At 39.2% G+C, this 20869-nt stretch overlaps 1 protein-coding gene across 6 annotated transcripts in view; it reads right to left on the reverse strand.

The window, feature by feature from the left end:
• The window catches only part of PTK2 (protein tyrosine kinase 2), a 210350-nt gene that overhangs the window by 83131 nt on the left and 106350 nt on the right, over window positions 1–20869 (reverse strand). For all 6 annotated transcript variants that reach the window (XM_061994893.1, XM_061994890.1, XM_061994891.1 and 3 more), the window contains 2 exons: window positions 4827–4906; window positions 3269–3331 (listed from right to left, as the gene is read on the reverse strand). In XM_061994893.1, coding sequence (XP_061850877.1) covers window positions 3269–3331; window positions 4827–4906 — 143 coding nt within the window. The remainder of the gene's footprint in view (window positions 1–3268; window positions 3332–4826; window positions 4907–20869) is intronic.

The raw sequence follows: 20869 nt of genomic DNA on the forward strand, positions 1-20869 counted from the left end.
ATATCCAGTAAATAATTACTGCTACCTAACAATGCATGGAGAAAGCCAACGTTAAAACTTACTCAAAATAACAAACCAGGCTATTTTTAAAGCCCTCTCCAGACAGTAGACTACTAGAAGCTGTATACAATTTGACAAAACATAGTAAAAACATCCTCAAAGTAAGAAGAGCAGAATGTTCACGCTCAGCAGCAAACACTGGCATCTGTGCAATGACAGTAAGCTGAAAGATTATAAAACTTTCATAAATGTTAATTCCTTTGATGCAGTTCCTCTCAAATGCAAATTACTTGGGGTTTTATCATCCCACACGGTTAAATAAATGTAACACACTATTACAATCTAAATAACATGCAAAGACGTTTTGACAAGGAATATATTAGTTTGAATACTAAGAATTTGAGAGAGAAATAGTGTTTTCAAAAATGAAGAACCCTACATCCCCCCAGCATTATTCATCTGAACAGTGCTGCAGCACATGGCTGCAACAATTTCATTCAATTCCTCAATAAAAAGTTTGGAGCAGCCTTTTGTACAGATCTGCATGTAACAAACTCAGAAGAAATCCTTATGTAGACGACAACAAAACAGGGCTCTTAATCAGATTTGTTAATAAAACATAACCTCTGTTTAACTGAAACAGTAGATTTATTTACTGGAGTAGAATTTCACATAAGCAGCATACACATTTAATGCCAACAGGCTACCAATAGCTGTAAGTAAGAGAATAAGCGTTGGAAGTTGGAACATACAAATGATTTTAAACCCACAACCCTACAAATTCCTTCCCTTCCCTCCTCAGCTGCACTGTGTGGGGTTAAAATGGCCAACTCGGGATATACACCAAAACTCAGTCCTCCAGATTAACAAGTCAGACATCTGTTTTCTGATTGCCAGTAAGAGACAATCAGCAGACAGATCCCAGTTCACACAGTTCTACTACAGCTTTGTGTTTAACCTCATCTATTCCATCCTACTTGTGGTCTTAAATGTAAATCATGGTTTTTTATGTATAAACTTCAATAGGATTAATAAAACTCCAACTACAGATTGGTGATACTGCTTGTCATCTAATGATAAGCAGCTTTAAGCAACATTTATCTTTGTTTCTGTTTTTCATCTCAATTGAAGATACAACAACAAAAAAGTAACGTTACATTAACATAATAGACTTTAACATGCTTTTTACGAAACTGTGGCTGCAGCTGTTCCTTCATATAGCTCCCATTCTTGTAATTATCCCTGATCTATGCTAACAGGCTTCACATTTATTATGAAAAAATTCTTCTTTCATTACATGAAGGCCCAACTATTAAAGGCTACTTAAGAGTTTGATTCCATCTACCATTTCCCATCCACATTTAGTCTTGTATGAAAATCTGATCAAAGATGAGTATACATCAAACAGACATCTGACAAAGGCAGGCAAGAAGCAATCACACCAAATGCAAAAAAAGTGCCATTTAAAATTGCACTCAGCTGGTTAAGTGCCTTATGATGTCCTGAAACTAGCAAAAAAAACCTCTCCTAAACAAACAAAAAGCTTCACTTGAGAAATAAATATCATTTGTGTAGATAAACCTTTGCAGGCTATTAACTGGTAAGACCAAATGAGTATACTTGGGCAATTGCTGGCACTTTTTGCAGCCTCTCCTTAGTTTCTAATTATCTGCAAGGTGCTTTTACCCTTCATCTCTCCCAGATAAATCCCATACAAAACACATTTTGCTTCTCAAAAAAACCCATAAAAATCTCCAAGTGCACACTTCAACATTTCCAGTTTCACACAGTGTTAAGGTGTTAAGATTTTGCAGATCAGGGTTTTGCTTCACTTTGTCACAGCAGCAACTATGTGATTTCCTACCCAAACAGTTCCTGTTTGGAGAACACATGCACTGAAAGAAACAAGTCACTGTTTAACTAAAAGCAGCCTCATGGTGAGGCCTCCAGGAACTCTCACCTGCTACAATTAATACTGTTATAACCCTTGTGTCATCTGTTATGACCCTTGTTTCTTTTGGCTCATTGCTTCCAAAGTTGTTAACCTGATTATTAACGTTTGTAGTTTAGGAGTTGCAAATAGCTGACCTAAAAAGACCTTTCCCAAGTTCTCACTGGAACACCAGCAAACAGCAACCACTGTAACTGTCAGTACTTTCAATTCTTTGTTACATCACTTTTTAACCATATCTATTTGCTCATCCCACTGACCTTTCTCATTTTGTTGTGTGTTTGTTCAATCAGGGCATTTCTACCAGTGGCTACTGACAGAAAACCAAAGTCCTTCCAAAAACCCTGCCCTAATACAAATAAGGCTTTAAAAACTCTGCACAGACAGACCACTATATAAACAGCAGGCACTGCAGAAATAAGCAGGCAATTCATTGATGCTATCATTACTTATTAAAAATCACAGAGTTTCCTCCAAAATCTTTGTGAACTTCAGTCATTCTGGTGTAAAGTCTTATTTTCCACCTCCAAATTCTTCCATTTCACATCTCTGTAAGTTAGCACTTGTGTTTTATTAAAAATGAGACTTCAGCACTACACTAACCTTTTATCTCATTTTTATGTTCATCTGCACATCTTCTCACAAAGATAATTAGTAGTTAAGAGCAGATCATTGCTGTATGTATGTATGAAACTTGTTCCACTAAATGAAAACAAATAAAACCAGCTTTCAATCCCTGAAGCTTCTGAAGGACTTTGGATTGTCTGGACTGAAGCCATCTCCCATACAACGTGATTAAGTAACCAAAATACTTTCAGTACAAGGATGCTTCTTGGTTTTCTTAAAATGTATGATACACAGATCAAGAATAAACTTGCCAATTCCAAGGTCACAATTCAGGAAATTCACATACTGAACAAACAGAAGCAAATATTTTCAAGTCATTCAAACTTTACCAGAGATGACTCTCAACTGAAGAATGCAGCTATACACAGAAAAACACTTAGAAGCAAAACCACCTTAGAACTAGACTTGATGAATCCACAGACATTAACAAAACTGCAAAAAATCCTAATAAGCCTCCTCATCAAGTGCTAACAACTCCAATCCTGTTTCCCTGGACGAGTGTTAAACGTGCTCTTCCTACTTCTGTACCTTGATAGGTTTCATCATCCTTTTCTTACATTAAAGCACTCAAAGATCTCAACAAACTTCATGGAATAAAAAAACTGCAACAGAAACATTCTGTTATTGAACTGAATTTAATGTTCCTGATTAAGAAACAGTTCAGACCTCAAGCTGGAACATAATACTTACTCTAACACTTCATAGTTGGACTTCTTTTCTAATGCATTGCCTCTCATCTCTCCGTAGGATCTCCTGAAGTCAGGAAAAATATTTGAAAGCAACAATTATTGGATGATCCAGCCTAAAACTACAACATCAACACAGTCAAATCTTTCAGAGACTTAGCATGAGAAAACACTGGCAGAATGAATTCAAATGTGTCAGTACATTCTCTTCTGTTACAACACATCAGACATTTATTTTATAGAACAACTTCATATCTGGAACATTTCACAGGACTATTGCAGCACTGCGTTTTCAGAACCACTTGAAATCACTTTAACTCCACTGCTACCAAAAGAAATGATCTAACCTGCCCTTCAGCAGCTCCTTTCCACCTCCAACAGTGTGTCCCTCCTTTGTAACAGCACTTGTGTCTGTGCACGTAACAGGGAGAACCAGGGGAAACACAGAATGACAAAAACTAACAGTTTCAATCCAGGCAAAAAAGTCAATTAATATATAAATGAAGAATGAGTAGCTGTTGCTGGGAGAGGGCTGGGATCAATGGTTTCACTGAGAAAGCAGAGCAGTGATGCTTATGGTAAGACAGTCTCAGTAGTCATCCAACAGAAATATCTCGTGAAACTGCTCTGAAGAGCCACAGCACGAGAACAATGTAAATCAGAATGTGGGTGACCAAACACTGATGGATTATTATGCTCTCATGTTTTACAACAAGGCACCAAGAATTTTATAAGGGCAGAAGGAGTTTGCAGATACACAAAGAACTTTTAATTTCTCTTTTTGTTTTCATAAGTCTAAAATCTTGTTTTCCTTTGGAAAGTGCTGTTCAAAGGACACTTTTTACTCTTGCTAACAAGTTTACATTTGCCATTCATTTCTTATCAATTTTACTCCTTCCCTGATCTCCCTGTGTGAGACAACAGTATAACTATACCAAATGTTTCAGCCTAGAAACTCTTCATACATTAGCAAAAGCCAAATCGTGCATTTGGAAAGCCGTGCTGGGAACTCTTAAAGGATCTCTTAATCTGATAAATTTATCTTTCTTTTCCAGCTGTCTACACAGTTGACAGGAACACCAAAAATCCCTAAAAGAATCCTTAAAGATTCAATCCTTTGAAAATAGTACATTAAAAAGAATGAGCAAATGCAGAGAGCAAAGGTAGCAGCGTTTATTTTTAATTCCATTCTTAACTGTAGGATTTATTATATACACAATGACAAGACTGTTTGCTAAATAACACCAGATGCATTATACATTTTTTGAAAGTTTATTTCACTTTACATGCCTTTGAATTATTCTGATGAGGAATTCACCCCAAAGGCAGTATCAAAATGCAGTTAATTACAATGTTTAAATGAATGTTAATTTTAAAATCAGTAGAAATTGGTTACAACACAGTCTATTCAGTTTTTCTTCAAACTACTTTGTAGCAACAAAGTCTTACAATGTTTTATTCAACCATATTGGTCAGAAATCAATGAACTATAAAGCAGTTTGAAAATTATGTATATATTCTGTCAGAAATGTGTGGAATAATAAATTAAATTATGAGCTTACCGGATTTCAAGGCAACCTAGTTTCAAAGCAATTTCCTGGTCCACTTGATCTGCTATTTCTAACATATAGTCATTTTTCACCTACAGCAAAAGAAGTAGGTATGCATCACAGAAAGATCAGTTCAGTGCCATTACAGATTAAATACTGCCCAAACAACTTTACAATAAATACATCTTCATTTTTTAGAAGGCCTATTTACATTACACAAAGAGAAAGAAGAAGTTACATGTTTATATTCTCCCAAAATAAGCTCCACTTTTGTAAGAAATCCATTTTGACTGCAGTGAATTTGATTTTAGAATTCCTTATCTACATCAGTATGACCTATGTTCTATTAAATATGATCAAAATCTCCATAGGAGGCTGAGCAGACGGTGGCACCTGCATTCAAGATATGTGAGTGTATGCTGTATTCTTGAATCATCTTGCTCAACGGTTTTTAATCTTGTAGATGTATCTAATAATGCACATAAACCAGACAAATGTCCATGGGGAAATAAAAACAGTAGTTAAGTGACAAGACTAGTATGTGAAAATCATACTACTGACTTAAAATAATGCTTAAACTAGCAGAAAGAAGAAACTAAGAAGAAATAAAACAGGCTAAGGGGCGTGCTCTGATCAGGAGGAGGCCAAATGCTCATCCTTCCTGAAGATGATGGTTGGGCCAAACCAGCGTATTTCTGACACATATTTGTGTCACAATACATATTTGTGACGTGTCAGCATACTGCTGACACACATAGATCCCCACCTGTGCCTGGGCAGTCTAGAAGAGTGGTGAAATGGCACGGGCAAAATCTGTCCCACAGAGCACGTTAAGTGTTCAACTAGATGGACTATGGTGGGTCAAACCTTCATCACGTGTCCTGGACTTCATTTTATTTACTAATAGATAAATAGGTAATTTTAGGTGATACTTTCTCCACATTGAAGTAGTTTATATAGTTACCAACAACAACAAAACCTTGAGAGGGAACAGAAATAGTGCTGAAGAACTTCAATGCAAATCCTGTCTTCCATGCAACAGGTATTTTTTACCAGCAACATATCTCTACAGAAGTACTTTTGTCTAATGGCTCATCTTCTACATTATGAAATCATGAACTTGCTACTGAGATCCTAAAGCCTAAGACCTAACATGCAGAAAGTCCTGAAACACCACAAAGAGCCACGTGACTGACTTGCAATCAAAGAGGAGATTATACATTATGAAAGCAATGCACTTCACAAAATGTTTTTTTGAGTGATGACAAGTTGTAAGAAAAACTACTTCAAACTGCTACTGCTATGAAATTCATAATTTAAAAGATAAGGGAGAACAGCAGCAGATTCAACAGCTGGAGGTCTTCCCCAGTCAGCATCTCCTAGTAACGCAGAAGTACACACCACAGTGTTCCCTCATCGCCAATCTGACAGCTGGATCCAGCCCAAGACTACAAGACTACACACAAGAGCTTCCTAGTTAAGTGCATGAAAAACATTGATTTGTTACTGAAACAAGAAATATCATAACATGTGCAAGGATGACAATGTGAATTATTACAATAGCTGCAACATCAAGAGAAAAAACTTCTTGCACTTGAATGCATACAAGTACTCAACATAAGACAAGCTTTTAACTCTTCTCAATTCATCTCCTACAAATACTAATGAGAGAAACAGGAAGAGAAACAATTGTCCTTCAGCATCATGTAGTTTGCTATTTGTACACATATATGGAAACAGTAATTCTGTATTCCCATTGACAGTAATAATTGTCCTAATTAATACAATGATTTACAAAAACCCCATACAAATTAGAGACAACTGTCAGTTACATGACCACACATATCATGTGTGGCTACAGCACATACCATGGACACAGATAGATGAGCTGAGGTCAATTGTCTGAGGCTGAACAAGAGCCCAGGTAGCCAAGAAGGCCAAAGGCATCCTGGTCTGTATCAGCAATAGCATGATCAGCAGAACCAGGGTAGGGATTGTCCCCCTGAATTCGGCACTGGTGGGGCTGCACCTCATGTGGTGTGTTCAGTGTTGGGCCTCTCACTGCCAGAGGGACACTGAGGCACTGGAGCGTCTCCAAAGATGAGCAACAGAGCTGGGAAGGGTCTGGAGCACAAGCCTGATGAAGAGTGGTTGAGGGAACTGAGGTTGGTAAGTCTGGGAAGAAGAGGCTGAGGGGAGACTTTCTCGCTCTCTACAGCTCCCTGACATGAAATTATGGTGAGGTAGGAGTCAGTCCCTTCTCCCAGGTAATAAACCATATGATGAGAGGAAACAAGGTTGCAGCAGGCAAGGTTGAGATTTGAATTTATGAAAAATTTCTTCCCTGAAAGGGTTGTCAAGCCTTGGAACAGGCTGCCCAAGGAAGTGGTGGAGTCCCCATCCCTCCCTTTGGATACTGATACACACTGATATGATGTCCCTGAGCCTTTTCCAGGTTGAACAGCACCAGCTCTCAGCCTTTAGTCTAGAAAAGAGGAGACTGGGGGAGGATCTTATTAATATTTACAAATACCTAAATGGTGGGTGTCAGGAGGTTAGAGCATCCCCTTTTTCAATGGTATCTAGCAACAGGACAAGGGGCAATAGGAAAAAGCTGGAACACAAAAAGTTCAATTTAAACATATGAAAAAACTATGTCAGCGTTGAGGTGAGGGAGCCCTGGCACAGGCTGCCCAGAGGGGTTGTAGAGTCTCCTTCCTTGGAGGTCTTCAAGACCCACCTGGACATGTTCCTGTGTGACCTGATCTAGGTGAACCTGCTTCTGCAGGGGAGTTGGACTGGATGATCTCTAAAGGTCCCTTCCAACCCTACCATTCTATGATTCTATGCTTTCCTCATAGAAGAGATCCTCCAAGACCTTCACCATCTTCATGACTTTTTACTGAACTTTTTGCAGAAGCCTGTACTGCTCAGTGTCAAGTGCCAAAATGGGGCGAGGTTGCCCCCAGGGCACTTAACAGAATCATATCATAGAGTGCTTTGGGTCATGTATAGGTCAAGTTACTTCTTTATCTGGTTATTACTTTACCTAAAAAGCTAATATACCTGTTCACAAAATCCATTAGCTAGCTTGCTTCACATCCACAGAAATTAAATATCTATTGGTTAGTTCACTTGTATTTAATTAAGCTTTTATTTTTACCAACACATTGAAGTTTTTGAACCATTTCAACAACTTTGTAGCAAAGTGATTTTTCAATCCTGGCACATAAAACTTCCCCATGTAGAAACTGCACTAATTAGAGGCTACTAGTATATCATGATCAAATATGTATTTATTTATCTTCACAGCTCATTGTCTTGTAGATCCCAGTACTGAAGTACTTCCTTTGTTTAACTAAACAGCTTAAGAACATCTTCAGTTTCATGCAAACATTTTTTAAACACTACTAGCCACAAGTAAATAGGATTCCTTAAAGAAGTAAGCAATATCATCCAAACACTTCAAAGTTTGGGGTTTCTTTCCTCTTGCCATCTGGCTTCTGAGCTCTCCCAAATCCAAGTCATTTTTTTCCAGTTTGCTTCTGCAATCACAGGCACCAGACCTTAGCTAAGACAATTTTAAAACCCCTGCCCATTCCAACAATTTGGAAGGAAATAAAAAAATGCTGTGAAAATTCTCAGCTTATTTGCAAGACAAAAGGAAGACAATTTCACCACAATGCTGCACGCAGACAGTTGCCCACTCAAGCAGATCATTTTATTGGTGTGCCAAGCAAAAAAAGGGTTTTTTTGGCACATCTCAGTCCAGAAGAGATGGACAAACATGTATATTTCAGAAAGGTGAAGTAAATTACATCTATTCCTTCTACCTCACATTTCAGCCAACAGACTCTCCCTTGCTGATTTATTGCATGGGGTGTGTGTATGTGTGGGTGTTGTTTCTGAAGTTCCTTGGTACAGCAACAGGGAGTTTCAAATCTTTCCAATTCATTACAATATCCAGCGTAAGGAATAGGATAAAAATGCCTTTATTTACCTAAGATATTAGACAAAAACATAGAAAAAATACCCTTCTTCAGTGTCCACAAGTGACTAATAGCAGGGTTCACAAAATCAGTCATGACATCCTCACATCACAACCAAAAGCTGCACTGGATTATCAGAAAACACTCTCCACATATTACCCACACCTATTTATTTTTGGGTTTAAACTTTGGAATGTATATAAAGACATGACAGGCTTCAGGAAGCCTGTGGCCGTAACCTTGTGGTCTAATTTGAAGGTCTCATTTCTTATTATGGATAGCAAAGATAATAAATTGATAAAAGTAATTCATTTTATTCTGTTTAGGTTTTTTATTCCAGAAACCTGTGTGCACATTCCTCTTTAAATTCCAAAAAGTCTAAGGTGGGGGTGGGGGGTGTGAAAAAAATCAGAAGACAGATTCAATTCCCACTCCCAGAATACTAATGAGAACTTCTCTTATCACCTCCAATTTCTCTTGACTGTTCTCTTTGAGATGGCATTAGATCAATGCATGAACTAATGCTCGTGCAAAGATTAGATAAGAATTTTGCAGGAGGTTCAGCACAAGCTGCATAACTTCCTAAAGAAAAAGCCTGAATGAATATTAAATGGAAGAGACACAAGAGATAATTTAATGGTAATTAAGTGCACTGCCACAAGGCAATAGAATATTCTTCCTAGAAGTCTTTTGTGTTTGCTCAATTATTACTTCTATTATTGTTGTTGTTGGTATAGTTAAATGGGAGAAATGAGATTAATTTTTTTCTTGTCTAAGGGAAAAAAAGGCCCACATTTGAAAGCATAAAGCCTATAGAGATACAAAGACATAAAAATGAAACTGGCAAATCTAAAGAATTGTACCAGTTTTACTACAAATTCAGAAGTATGTTAAGAGGGAGGATGAATCGTCAGTCTGTGGGTTTTGGAGATACTGTTATCTGTGAGCTTGTGTTACTCCTGCAGAACTGCCCTTCTTGGCAGAATGGGCAGACCTTTCCTTACAGCCTGGAAGTTCAGTTAAGAGTACGGAATGCCTTGAAGAAAGTAAGAATACATCACTAAGATATAGATACTCTTCAAGAAGATCAAGTACCACTGCTGTTGTTCTGCTCTCCATTTTAATTGTTCAGAACAGGACTTCTTCAAGGACCAAATCAGGAAAAAAAAGCAAGGTACTGTTTAACGCACTTTAATTTTACCTAGTTTGTAAGAGAACACTAATCATAGAATGGTAGGGGTTGGAAGGGACCTTTAGAGATCATCTAGCCCAATCCCCCCGCAGAAGCAGCTCCACTTAGATCAGGTCACATAGGAACATGTCCAGGAGGGTCTTGAAGGCCTCCAAGGAAGGAGCCTCCACAACCCCTCTGGGCAGCCTGTGCCAGGGCTCCCTCACTGAAACAGTGAAAGTGTTTTTTCTTATGTTTAAGTGGAACTGTTTGTGTTCCAGCTTCATCCCATCATCCCTTGTCCTGTTACTATCTACTATAGAAAAAAAGGATGTCCCAACCTCCTGACACTCATCCTTTAGATGTTTATAAATGTTAATAAGATCTCCCCTCAGTCTCCTCTTCTCCAGACTAAACAGCCCCAGGTCCCGCAGTCTTTCCTCATATGAAAGATGTTCCAGTCCCTTGGTGTTCCAGTCATCTTGGTGGCCCTGTCCCTCTTGAACTGAGGAGCCCAGAACTGGACACAGACTCCAGATGAGGCCTCATCAGGGCAGAGTAGAGGGGGAGCAGAACCTCCCTTGACCTGCTGCCCACACTCTTCTTGCTGCATCCCAGGATGCCATTGGCCTTCTTGGCCACGAGGGCACATTGCTGGCTCATGGTCAGTTTATTATCAACCAGCACTCCCAGGTCTCTCTTTGCAGAGCTGCTCTCCAGCAGTTCGACCCCCAGCCTGTGCTGGTTCATGAGGTTGTTCCCTCCCAGCTGCAGGACTCTGCACTTGTCCTTGTTGAACCTCATGAGGTTCCCCTCTGCCCAACTCTCAAGCTGGTTGAGATGCCACTGAATGGCAATAGTCTATATTAACTTGTCACACAAATCAGGGTTTGAAAATGCCACCCAAAAAAACCCAACTGGCCAAACAAGAAACAGCAAAACAGCAATTTTTACTGATTTCCATTAACCCATGAAGCCTTGGAAGTATGGCTGCTACACCTGTGTGGCATTACTGCAGTTATACCACACAGCACAAAAGGCTTCATAAAGCCTGTAGACATCTCAAATACTTAGTGTCACACTATTTGAGCACTAAAACTGCATCAAGATAAAGCAAACACTAGGATTATAAATTTAAGTGTTATACTACTAAAAGCCTATCAAACCTCCAAAATATTACATCTTAAGTGAATCACTTCGGTTTATGTTGTTCACAACACTCTTGCTTCCACTTATCTGGTTTACATTCTAGCAGAATGTGCTTATCTGAACTTACAGAGAAAAATACACTGGAAAAGAGTTTAAAACAGGATAGAGACAAAAATAATTCCTTGCTGCAAAGTGTGGTGTTGATTTTAAGCACTTTTTCCCTCATTTTTTTTATTATCTGTTGTAACAAGTTGAAAACAGATTTACAGTCAAGCAAATGTATGCTTTGAGGGGAAAGGATTAGTCTTATTTAAGTTCCATTAAACATGGCATAATGGAAATGCAAACTGCTTCAGGCTTCTAGACAGGACTACTACAATGTCAGGTTTAGAAGAGGAATTGTATTTGCATTTGCTGCTTCACAGGTTGGTGAATCAGAATTAACACTGTGACCTAAGCTTTGCATTTGTCATTAACTTCTTGATAATGCCAGCTAAAAAGGGTTTACTACAAGGAAGGGGTGTAGTATGTGGAAAACATAAATGTCAAGCATAAATGCACCACTCAAAAGTAGCAAAAGGGCTCTTTTACACGTCTCAATAAAATAGAGTTAAATAAAAATAGTACCCCTACCCCCAACATACTCTCTCAGTGTTCAATGATGACATGCTCAGAAAGGGTAATAGTATCAAGAGCAAAGAAGGTTGGAGAAGTTCAGCATAATCCTGTGCCATAATTGATTTCCTGACATTAATATGTCCTGACATTCAATGAGAGTTAATTTTGGTTATTTACCAAAAACACAAAGCCCAAAATGTTGAAGTATTTTTCATTGGTTAGCCAGAATAAAAATCTCTCTTAAGTCTCTCATCTTTGGAGCATTAAAAGCTTAAAGACAGCCTTAAATTATAAAAAAGGAAAGCAGGTGAGGACTAAACCTTGAACTAACAAGTTTTTCCACCAGGAAGCAGCGACATTAACAAAAGCCCAGTTTCATTTCTGATGTCAGACTTGTAAAATATTTGTTCCTTGACTTGAATGGGCAAATTACTGATAGTGTAACTTTTAACTTCTTAAAATTCACTGGGAAATAATGAGCACTTTCCTAGCTCTACAACTGGATAACAAATTCCAGCTGGTATAATTTAAAAGAAAAACTGGAGACCGAGGAAAGCCCACGCTCGTGAGGATGGAGAAATTAGCGAATAGCCCTATGCTAGCACACATGATTTAAGAAGAAATCTATCACAGGCCTCGTATTTTATATACCAGCTGCTACTTTCAAAAGCCATCTGCTTCATTTTTCTGCACACCATTTTTTGGATGCAGCTGCAGTATTTCAGAAAAAACATTCACTCAGGCTGACAAGCCATCTTGCCAGTGCAGTTCATAAAAACACCACGCTGGATTTCCATTTCTTTATTAACAACAGGAGTAAATCCTTCTGAAGTTAGTACTGAATACTTGCAAGAGTTTAGGAGGGGATTTTTTTTTGCTCTGTCTTAAAAGTATAAAAGTTTGAATTTGTTTCTAACCATAGAAGTTATTTTTTTATTATCAAACTTTCTGTTGAGTTTCCTTTCCAAGCCTACTGTGGAAATTCTTTAGCAACAGAACTATCAAATGCTGTATCAGTAACGATGAATATCAATAATTAGCCACTACACTGGGTTTCACCAGCTCATTTAGCATTACCAAAGGATTTCCCACAGGATAATCTCCATTTTTTCTGCAGGACAGTTTAAAAATAAGCAATCTATTTCTCTTGCTTCACTTTCAACATCTATGACCTACTTGCACAACTCAGTCCTTTTTATTTCCCCCACACTGGCATTGCTTTCAAAACTGCATTTCAACAGCACTTACAGTGATTAATTACCCCCTAAAGAGTTAAGTGTAGAACTAGAAAAAAACTACATCACCACAGGTAAGATATTTAGATAAGCAAACAAAGAAACAAAATGTCTTCTGTCCTCAATTTGGTACACAGCTTGATAATCACAATTACAATAGCTTAACAAAGCCCGGAAGAGACTCACACCACCTCATTGTCTCCTTACCCATTTGTTCCATCCAGATATTTTTAGCTGCTGTTTTTTATATTCAGAAATTACGTCCTTGTGCTTAGTTAGTGACATTTAACATATACAACCTTCCTCTTTAATAGTGCATATAGAGGAAGGTTATTTATTACCTGTTTTCATAGCTCAGGGGTGTTCTAGCACCTATTTTTAAACACTTAAGTTTGTAATACCCAGAGGTATTCTGGTGTTTGGGTTTTGTATGTTAATAGCTCACTGAGGCACCACAGAACTGTTCCATCAGGATCTTCATTTCACACTAACACACAACACTTCTGGTGATGTGGGGCTTAGGAAAGTCCACTGAAATTTTTCCTGTAGTTACTCAATTCCTCAATATCTCAGCATTTGTCAGATTTTCAGCAGCTGCTTATGTGACCAAGGCAACGACTGGAGGATATACTTCAATATCTTCCCCCCCCATATAATTTCACGTTCAAAATGAGCAACGTTGCTCTGTGCTCAGAACACTCCTGTTCAGGTTGCATTTTGTTTTGCACTTGCAGCAGCTACCACACGCAGTCCCATCATGATCCACGAGACAGCCCTTGCGTGGTACCCTTTATTAGACAGAATTATCTCAAATACTCTGTGGTTTCAGGGATAATCTTTGCTGTAGTATACCCTTGGACAGATGCATCATGAGATGAATGTGACAGTCAGCCAGTAAAACTTCCTACATCTGTGATCACCGGTCTGCAAAAGGAGACAGCTCTTCCATGTTGACACAGTGCAGCCCACCCTCGGTTACCAACAGCAGGTTCCTGGAGGGCACTAAATTGTCTTCACTACAGAATCAGAATAATCAGTTAGAGCAGTGTCCCAACTCACATTGCTACAGCTTCAGAGATCTTATGCAAAATTAACCCTCAAAGACTTGGGTGTCATCTGCTTTGAATGAAGTACCATATGCACAGCAGCCCAAAGCACGCTTTTAATGTCATCGGTAGTTTTAGGAGTCACCTTAATGATCGTAATGGTAGTTCAAAAAATATGGACAGCAGGGAAACACATATGTGTGTCCACCCCTATTTACCCATCTGATAATATTACAGTTATTATAGGAGTCTGCATTAGGGAAAATTAAGGCTTTGGTCTCTTCCAGTCGAGTTAAAAGCACAGATTTAGTATCAGGATAACATTCATTTGCCATCTGCCCTCAGCTGCTCCTCCTCTTCTTCTCCCAAGGTCACAGTCTCTATATTATCTAGAGGTGATCTTTGACATCTCTAACTAATTTTGGAAGCTCCTCTGTTAATAATAACGGCATTAGAGATTGGGGAGGGGGTAAATCACCTTCTGACGAGGCATTGTTGGGGAGGGAATGGCTAAAAAACGATCCCTTCTGTCCGAGTGGGCTGATCTCCAGATGTCACTGCAATATACGCTGCTGCCTCTCAGATCTTCCATAAAGTAGGACTATACTCTTGGGAGTCATATACTACTCAACCTACTAAGCATGCCTTGCTAACAGCTAATTTTATACTTCTCCTTTCGACACAGAACTGTGCTTTTCCAGAACAAATGACTCCAAGCACCAACGTGAGTGAGAGCATTTTAAATGTATTCTCTTGAACTAAGATTAATTCACATGTATGAGTGCAAGAAAGCCCACGAGCACCGTTTTCACCACTCCGGTTGACAGGTGGAAATTTTAAATCAAAGCAGCCTTTTTCCTTTGGATCAAGTGTGGCTGACAACTGAAGAGGTCTTTAGGAATATAAGTATGGTTTAAATTCCTACCACCCAGTGCCACTAACAGAAAGAGGACATTTGACATAGAACATTTGGAAGAGATCGAAGTTGCTGCACAAGGATACGAACAGCAACATCCACCATAGTCTTGGGAACATAAATCAACTTTTATAGTTAAAAAGTCAATACTTTATGAGGAATTGTGAATTTCATCCATTTCAAGAAAGTGACCCCTGTAAAAGATACCTCACAATTACTTTTACAAGCTGTAAGGAGCAGACACATGATGTTCAGTTTGATTTATAGTTCTAGATATATTTTTTAAATCAATTTCTTTAAAATGAAGAAATCATCAGGCTGCCAACATCAGGAACAATGCCAGCTTTTCTCTCCCTGTCCTTGATTTTCTTCACAGCTTTTCCTGTCAAAGTCATTTGTTTTAGGTCTCCTACTTTTATTAGGGTGTAAGAGATGTTGTTATTTAATTAGGTTAAAGAGTTTAATTCCCAACCTGCAGTTCAAATTATATCTCACGCACCTAAGCCTTATAAAACTTTACTCATTAAGCTACTATAATAATTGCCTGGACTTAAAATTTCCAGCATGTTAGAGGAAAGAACTATAAAAATAATTTAAGTTGCTTGATGCATTTATGTGGCACAATATAAAAACATTTTCATTTAAGGAAATATATTTTAAGTGCTAACATTATCTTGACAGATACTGCAGAGAAACAGAAGTGCCATTTGTCACAAGAAACTGTCTCCTCTTTCTTTAGAGATTTTTTCCTTTTTGAAGAAGAAAACAAGTATCACTTTTTCTTCTTTCCTTTTTAAAAGCAGTTTTCTTATAAAATGAATCTGCACTGTACTTGTCTGCTGAAACACAGAATCCCTGTGGCATAGAATTCAGATCAATTTTGGCTGAATGTCATTGACCTGCCCTAAGAGATCATCCTCTCTCTGCTTGCAATTCCTTCTATTGTGTATGACACAACTTTGGCTCATTTTCAGTTGAAAATCCAAAACACAGTCCAGTTCTCTGATCTCTTATTTATATACATGTACTCTGCCACGACAGCTCCAAACTGAAGGCTAAACAAGGCAGCACAGACAAATATTCTATAGAGGCTGATAAAAAGTAACCTTTGCTTGTTCTCCAGGAGCTAAAAAAACACCAAAAAGTTACTCTTAAAGTCTGTCTGAGGCACAAGGACAGTAACAATGGAACAGCTGATGCCCATGAGCTGGTGTCCCATCCCCCTTCCCCCCCTCCCTCAAATACAGATGCTTACTCCCTTTTCATCAAGGGATAAACCATCTACAATTACTGGAGGCTAACATGTTATTCAAGCATAAATGTGTGCAGGCTCTTGTCCCACAATAAAAGGAAGGCAATTCAAGTAGCTTACGTCTGATTCTCATTATATGACTGTTTTTTGTATTGGTGTGAGATATGCCTTTCATTCCTCACTCAGTTATTAAGGCGAAAGGGAGAAGCCTGTGCCCTTTATTTCCAACAGCTATATTACAGGAACAGAGGGACAGGAAAACGCTCACAGTGAATTTCACCACCACTTACAGCAGCTGGAAACGCTCTCAAGAAGTACAAGAAAAATGTGACATCTAATTTTCATCACTCAAAACCCATCGATTTTTAATTCTCCTTTCCTACCCTTTACACTTGTTCCCTCTGAAATTTTCTTGAAAAGCAGGAAAAAAATGATACAAAAGACAGATGTCTTTATTCTTTTGAGATTTATAGAACGACAACAAGAAGAGAGGTCAATTTTTGATGAAAAATAATTGATAGTATTTTTACTCAGCAGTCCAGCATACCTCACTTTGAAGGATTTGGGGGTGGGGCCAGAGTTCACTTTGGATCAGGTGTGGGTATACAAAGGGACACAACTAAAAGCTGGCACATAAAACCCACAGAGCAGGCATCTGCCAACTCTGCATACAACCATAAATCTGGCATATCCTGGGGTTTATTTTATACTTTAACCTCACAATTCAAACAGCACTGGGTGGGATCCAGTTTGCCTCATTTGGCTGAAATTGTAAGCAGTTGGGCCCACAATGCAGTCTATGCAGTATCACCACCTAAATGCTCCACTTCATGGAAAAAAGAGACAACTCTAAGACCTGGCACCCACTACCTTTGACATTGTGGTGAGGTTTTTTGATACTGGGGGAGAGGCTGCAATGGAACCCACTTAAGAAGCTGTTTGCAGCCTCCACCAGTCAGGCCCAACCTCAGGCCAAGGCCGAGCAAATCAGGCACATCCGTGATCACTATTTAAGAAGGGAAAATTGCAGGAGGAAGAAGGGCATGAGGCAAAGTGGAATGGGAGGGAAACAGCCACGTGGACACCAAGATCAGTGAAAAAAGCGGTGCATCAGAGCAGATATTCTGCTGCAGCCCATGGAACACCCCACATCAAGCCAGCAGCAGTGCCTGAAGAAGGCCATACCTCTCTGGGAAGCCCATGCTAGAGCAGTCTGTTCCTGGAGGACTGCAGCCTGTGGAAGGGACACATGCTGGAGCAGTTTGTGAGGAATGTAGCCCATGGGCAAGACTCAGGGAAGAAAAGTTTGTGAAGACTGTCCCCCATGGGAAGGTCCCCACACTGGAACAGGGGAGAAGTGTGAGGAATCCACCCACTGAAGAGGAAGGAGCGGTAGAGACAATCTGTGATGAACTGACCACAACACCCATTCCCTGCAATGCTGGGGGAAAGGAGGGAGAGAAACTGGGAGCAAAGCTGTCTGAAAGGAGGGAAGGAGTGAGGGAAAGGTGTTGTTAAGATATGGTGGCATCACTATCCACTTCTGTCTTTGATTGGTGGCATATGAAGTTGACTTTGTTTTCTTTCTCCTCTGAGTCTGTTTTGCCTGTGACCATAATTGGTGAGTGATCCCTCCCTTTGTCTTGACCCATTACATTCATTGTTACCCTTCTCTTCTCCATCCAACATGGGTGAGGTGTGAGGAAGTAGCTGTGTGGTGCTTTGTTGCCACCTGGGCTTAAAGCATGACAGACACCTTCCAAACAGCCAAGTAAAAGACACAATTCAAGCATTTTAGTCTGTTGATCAGAGCTCTTGGCTGGGACATAAATGTTGATCAAGGACATAAATGTTTGATCAGAGCTCTCAAGTGGGATGTAAAACGACATGTCTTGAACACACAACTCAAAAGGAATGGCCTAGGCATCAGTTTAAACCCTACCTCAAGTCACAAAGCTGAAGAGCAGCCTGAAACACAGATGCTCTGGCGAACAGCTATCAATGCTATCAACGCTAGCTTGACTAATTCTGACATTACAAACAAGTTCCACGGTTGCTCCCCCCAACACACACACACCCCAACTTTAATCCTTTGCTGTACAGATTGCAAACCAGAGGCACTCTCATGAAGAGTCTCGTTAAGTGCCCTGCTTTTATACTTCCAATTAGAACAGCTAACGCCCACTGCAGATGGCAGAATGACTGCCACTGATTAACGGCTCTAACGTCCACAGCTACTAACAGTTCTTGATTTGCTCAAGACTCTTGATAACAAAAACACTCAAGATAAAGGCAGGCCACAGCATCCTTAAAACAGTCAAAATCAAGGAAAAATATTGCTTTCTTTCCACGTTTTAAGTCCAAGCTGACAAGACTTAACCGCTCACACCAATTTACACAGGGCAAGGCACTCATTGCAGGGAATGGAAGCAGTCATGCCTGTGAAGCTCCAGACATGTGCCAGCTTTCACTTTAACAGCCCAATAATTGCAGCTGGGGTTAACAGCAGGAATAAACTGTGTCTCTTGACAGCAATTAAGGTCATTTTTTATTATCTTTACAAACCTTCTGCACTTTTCTGGAAGATGAAGATCAGGTCTGTTACTTTCAGTTCCTTTCTCAACAATACTGAGGCTCTCCAACTCAAACCCAAGAAAACCAAGACACTTTCTCAAATCCATGGGTGATAGAGATCACCACATTTCTTTTCCTTCTCCATGAACTTTTTTTTTTGGATGTTGTACATTTTTAATAAGTCAGACAACATGTGTTGAGAGGTTATCACCTTAGCAACAGGTTCTCAGCCTCATCCTGAATAGAAAGATTTAGTCATGGGGAGCATCTGGCCCTTAAAATCTATTATTCCTCATTTGTAATGCCCTAGACAGCAATGTGTTTGACTTTTGCATCTAGAAATGACAATTTGATTACAGAATTGTAAATCTTTTGGATTTAAAAAATAATCTGGAACTGGGTACTAAATTAATTATCTCTATCAATTATTTCCGTGCAGGAAGCTCAAGAGATGTATGTATACATGTATGGTTTCTGTTCCTGAGTGTGCAGCATGATGTATCTGACAGAGGTGTGGTTAGGAAACAGGTTGCTAAAATGTCAATTGTAAAATGTCTTTTCATAAGTCAGTGAGGCTGCCTTAACACTTCACCAGATAAAAGTGTCCTAATTCATTCAAGAGGCCAAGCGAGATGGAGTGAAACAGAATCTCAGAGACAGCTCTGGAAAGCTGTGCACCTGACCCAAATATCTTTCAGCACCCAACATGACTTTTGAAGAACTAGATTTATAAATACCTCAGGATAAGGTGGAGAAGGAAGAGAAAAAACACTGGTTATGGTGTGCTGAGCAAGGAGACAAGAACCTCTGGTTTTCATTTCATAACAGAACTAGGATTCAGGGCATCCTCAGATACACACAGCTGTCATCTTTGCATATCAGTTCCTGATGACCTTCATAAACCTTCTTTCTATTCTGAGCCAGTTGGATCTGCTTCTAATGACTTCCCCAAATTTAGTCAAAACACGTTTCTCAGAAAATGCTACAAAAATATCCCTCCAGTACTTTTAATTCCTTGCTTGAAAGAAAAAGTTCTCTGAGGCACACATTAGAAGATGCTGCAGGCTTCCCAGCTGTTGAGTAGGTAAATGATGGAGTTCAACAAATTATTTTGGAGCTCATCACCCACATCTGCATCATGAGAAATACAAGTCTGCTATGTTTAAAGCCAGTACGAAGAAAATCACTTGTTGCTGAAGTAAAAAGGAACATGAAACTGTTTCTTCTGCAAGAACGTCTGGTAGTACTAAAGAATCCCCAAAATCTAGACTTTTTAGCCCAAAACATGCACATCACACAGATGAGTTACACTAAAATGCCAAGCACTTAAGCACTGTAGTAAAAACATCTCCTCAGAAATCTCCATCATACATCAATACAATAATTTCATCACACATTAAAAAAACATTGTCACCTACCTAAGGCTGGAACCTTCGTAAGTAAAAGAAAGGACAGAAGATATGAGTACAAGCACATTAATTCTATATTCTGCTTTCAGTTCAAGTACCGGATAGAGGGGTGGACCATGTTTTCAACTTTTAAAAACTTAAAAAGGAAATTTAATCAGAACTAATGTTTCCTGGTTCATGAGGGCAGAAGAGTGCCATGATCTGGATCAGCTCCACATTCTAGTTTCAGGGGACGTTGCTCAAGAATGAGGTTGGTTGCTTGGAGCATACCATAAGATCAGAATATTTTTAATATGGCAGCAACACAACAAAAAGAACAGGAGTCCACAGGACTAGTTTTCCCTTGTAGAACCCTTTGGGGTTTGAGTAGCATTATCAGCACAGCATACTGTTGTTCCTTTGCCACAACAAAATGCATCAGATTAAAAACAAAACAAAACCAAACTGTCTCTACACAAAACTCCAGAACTTTCATGGTGTAGGTCCTGAGCTCTGCCATTCCAGCTGACCTCACAAGCCTTCTCCCTCTAACTCTCATTCCTGTCTTACTCCATCTCTATCATGACAATGCTCTGTAAAATTACTCCTTTAAATAATCTAGATTAATACTAATCCTCCATACAGCAGTAAGAAATGTTGCTTAAAAACCACCACATAAAACCATAAACAGTTCACAAACTTGACACCACTAATACA

The sequence above is a fragment of the Colius striatus genome, chromosome 4, assembly GCF_028858725.1.
Source record: "Colius striatus isolate bColStr4 chromosome 4, bColStr4.1.hap1, whole genome shotgun sequence".
NCBI lineage: Eukaryota > Metazoa > Chordata > Aves > Coliiformes > Coliidae > Colius > Colius striatus.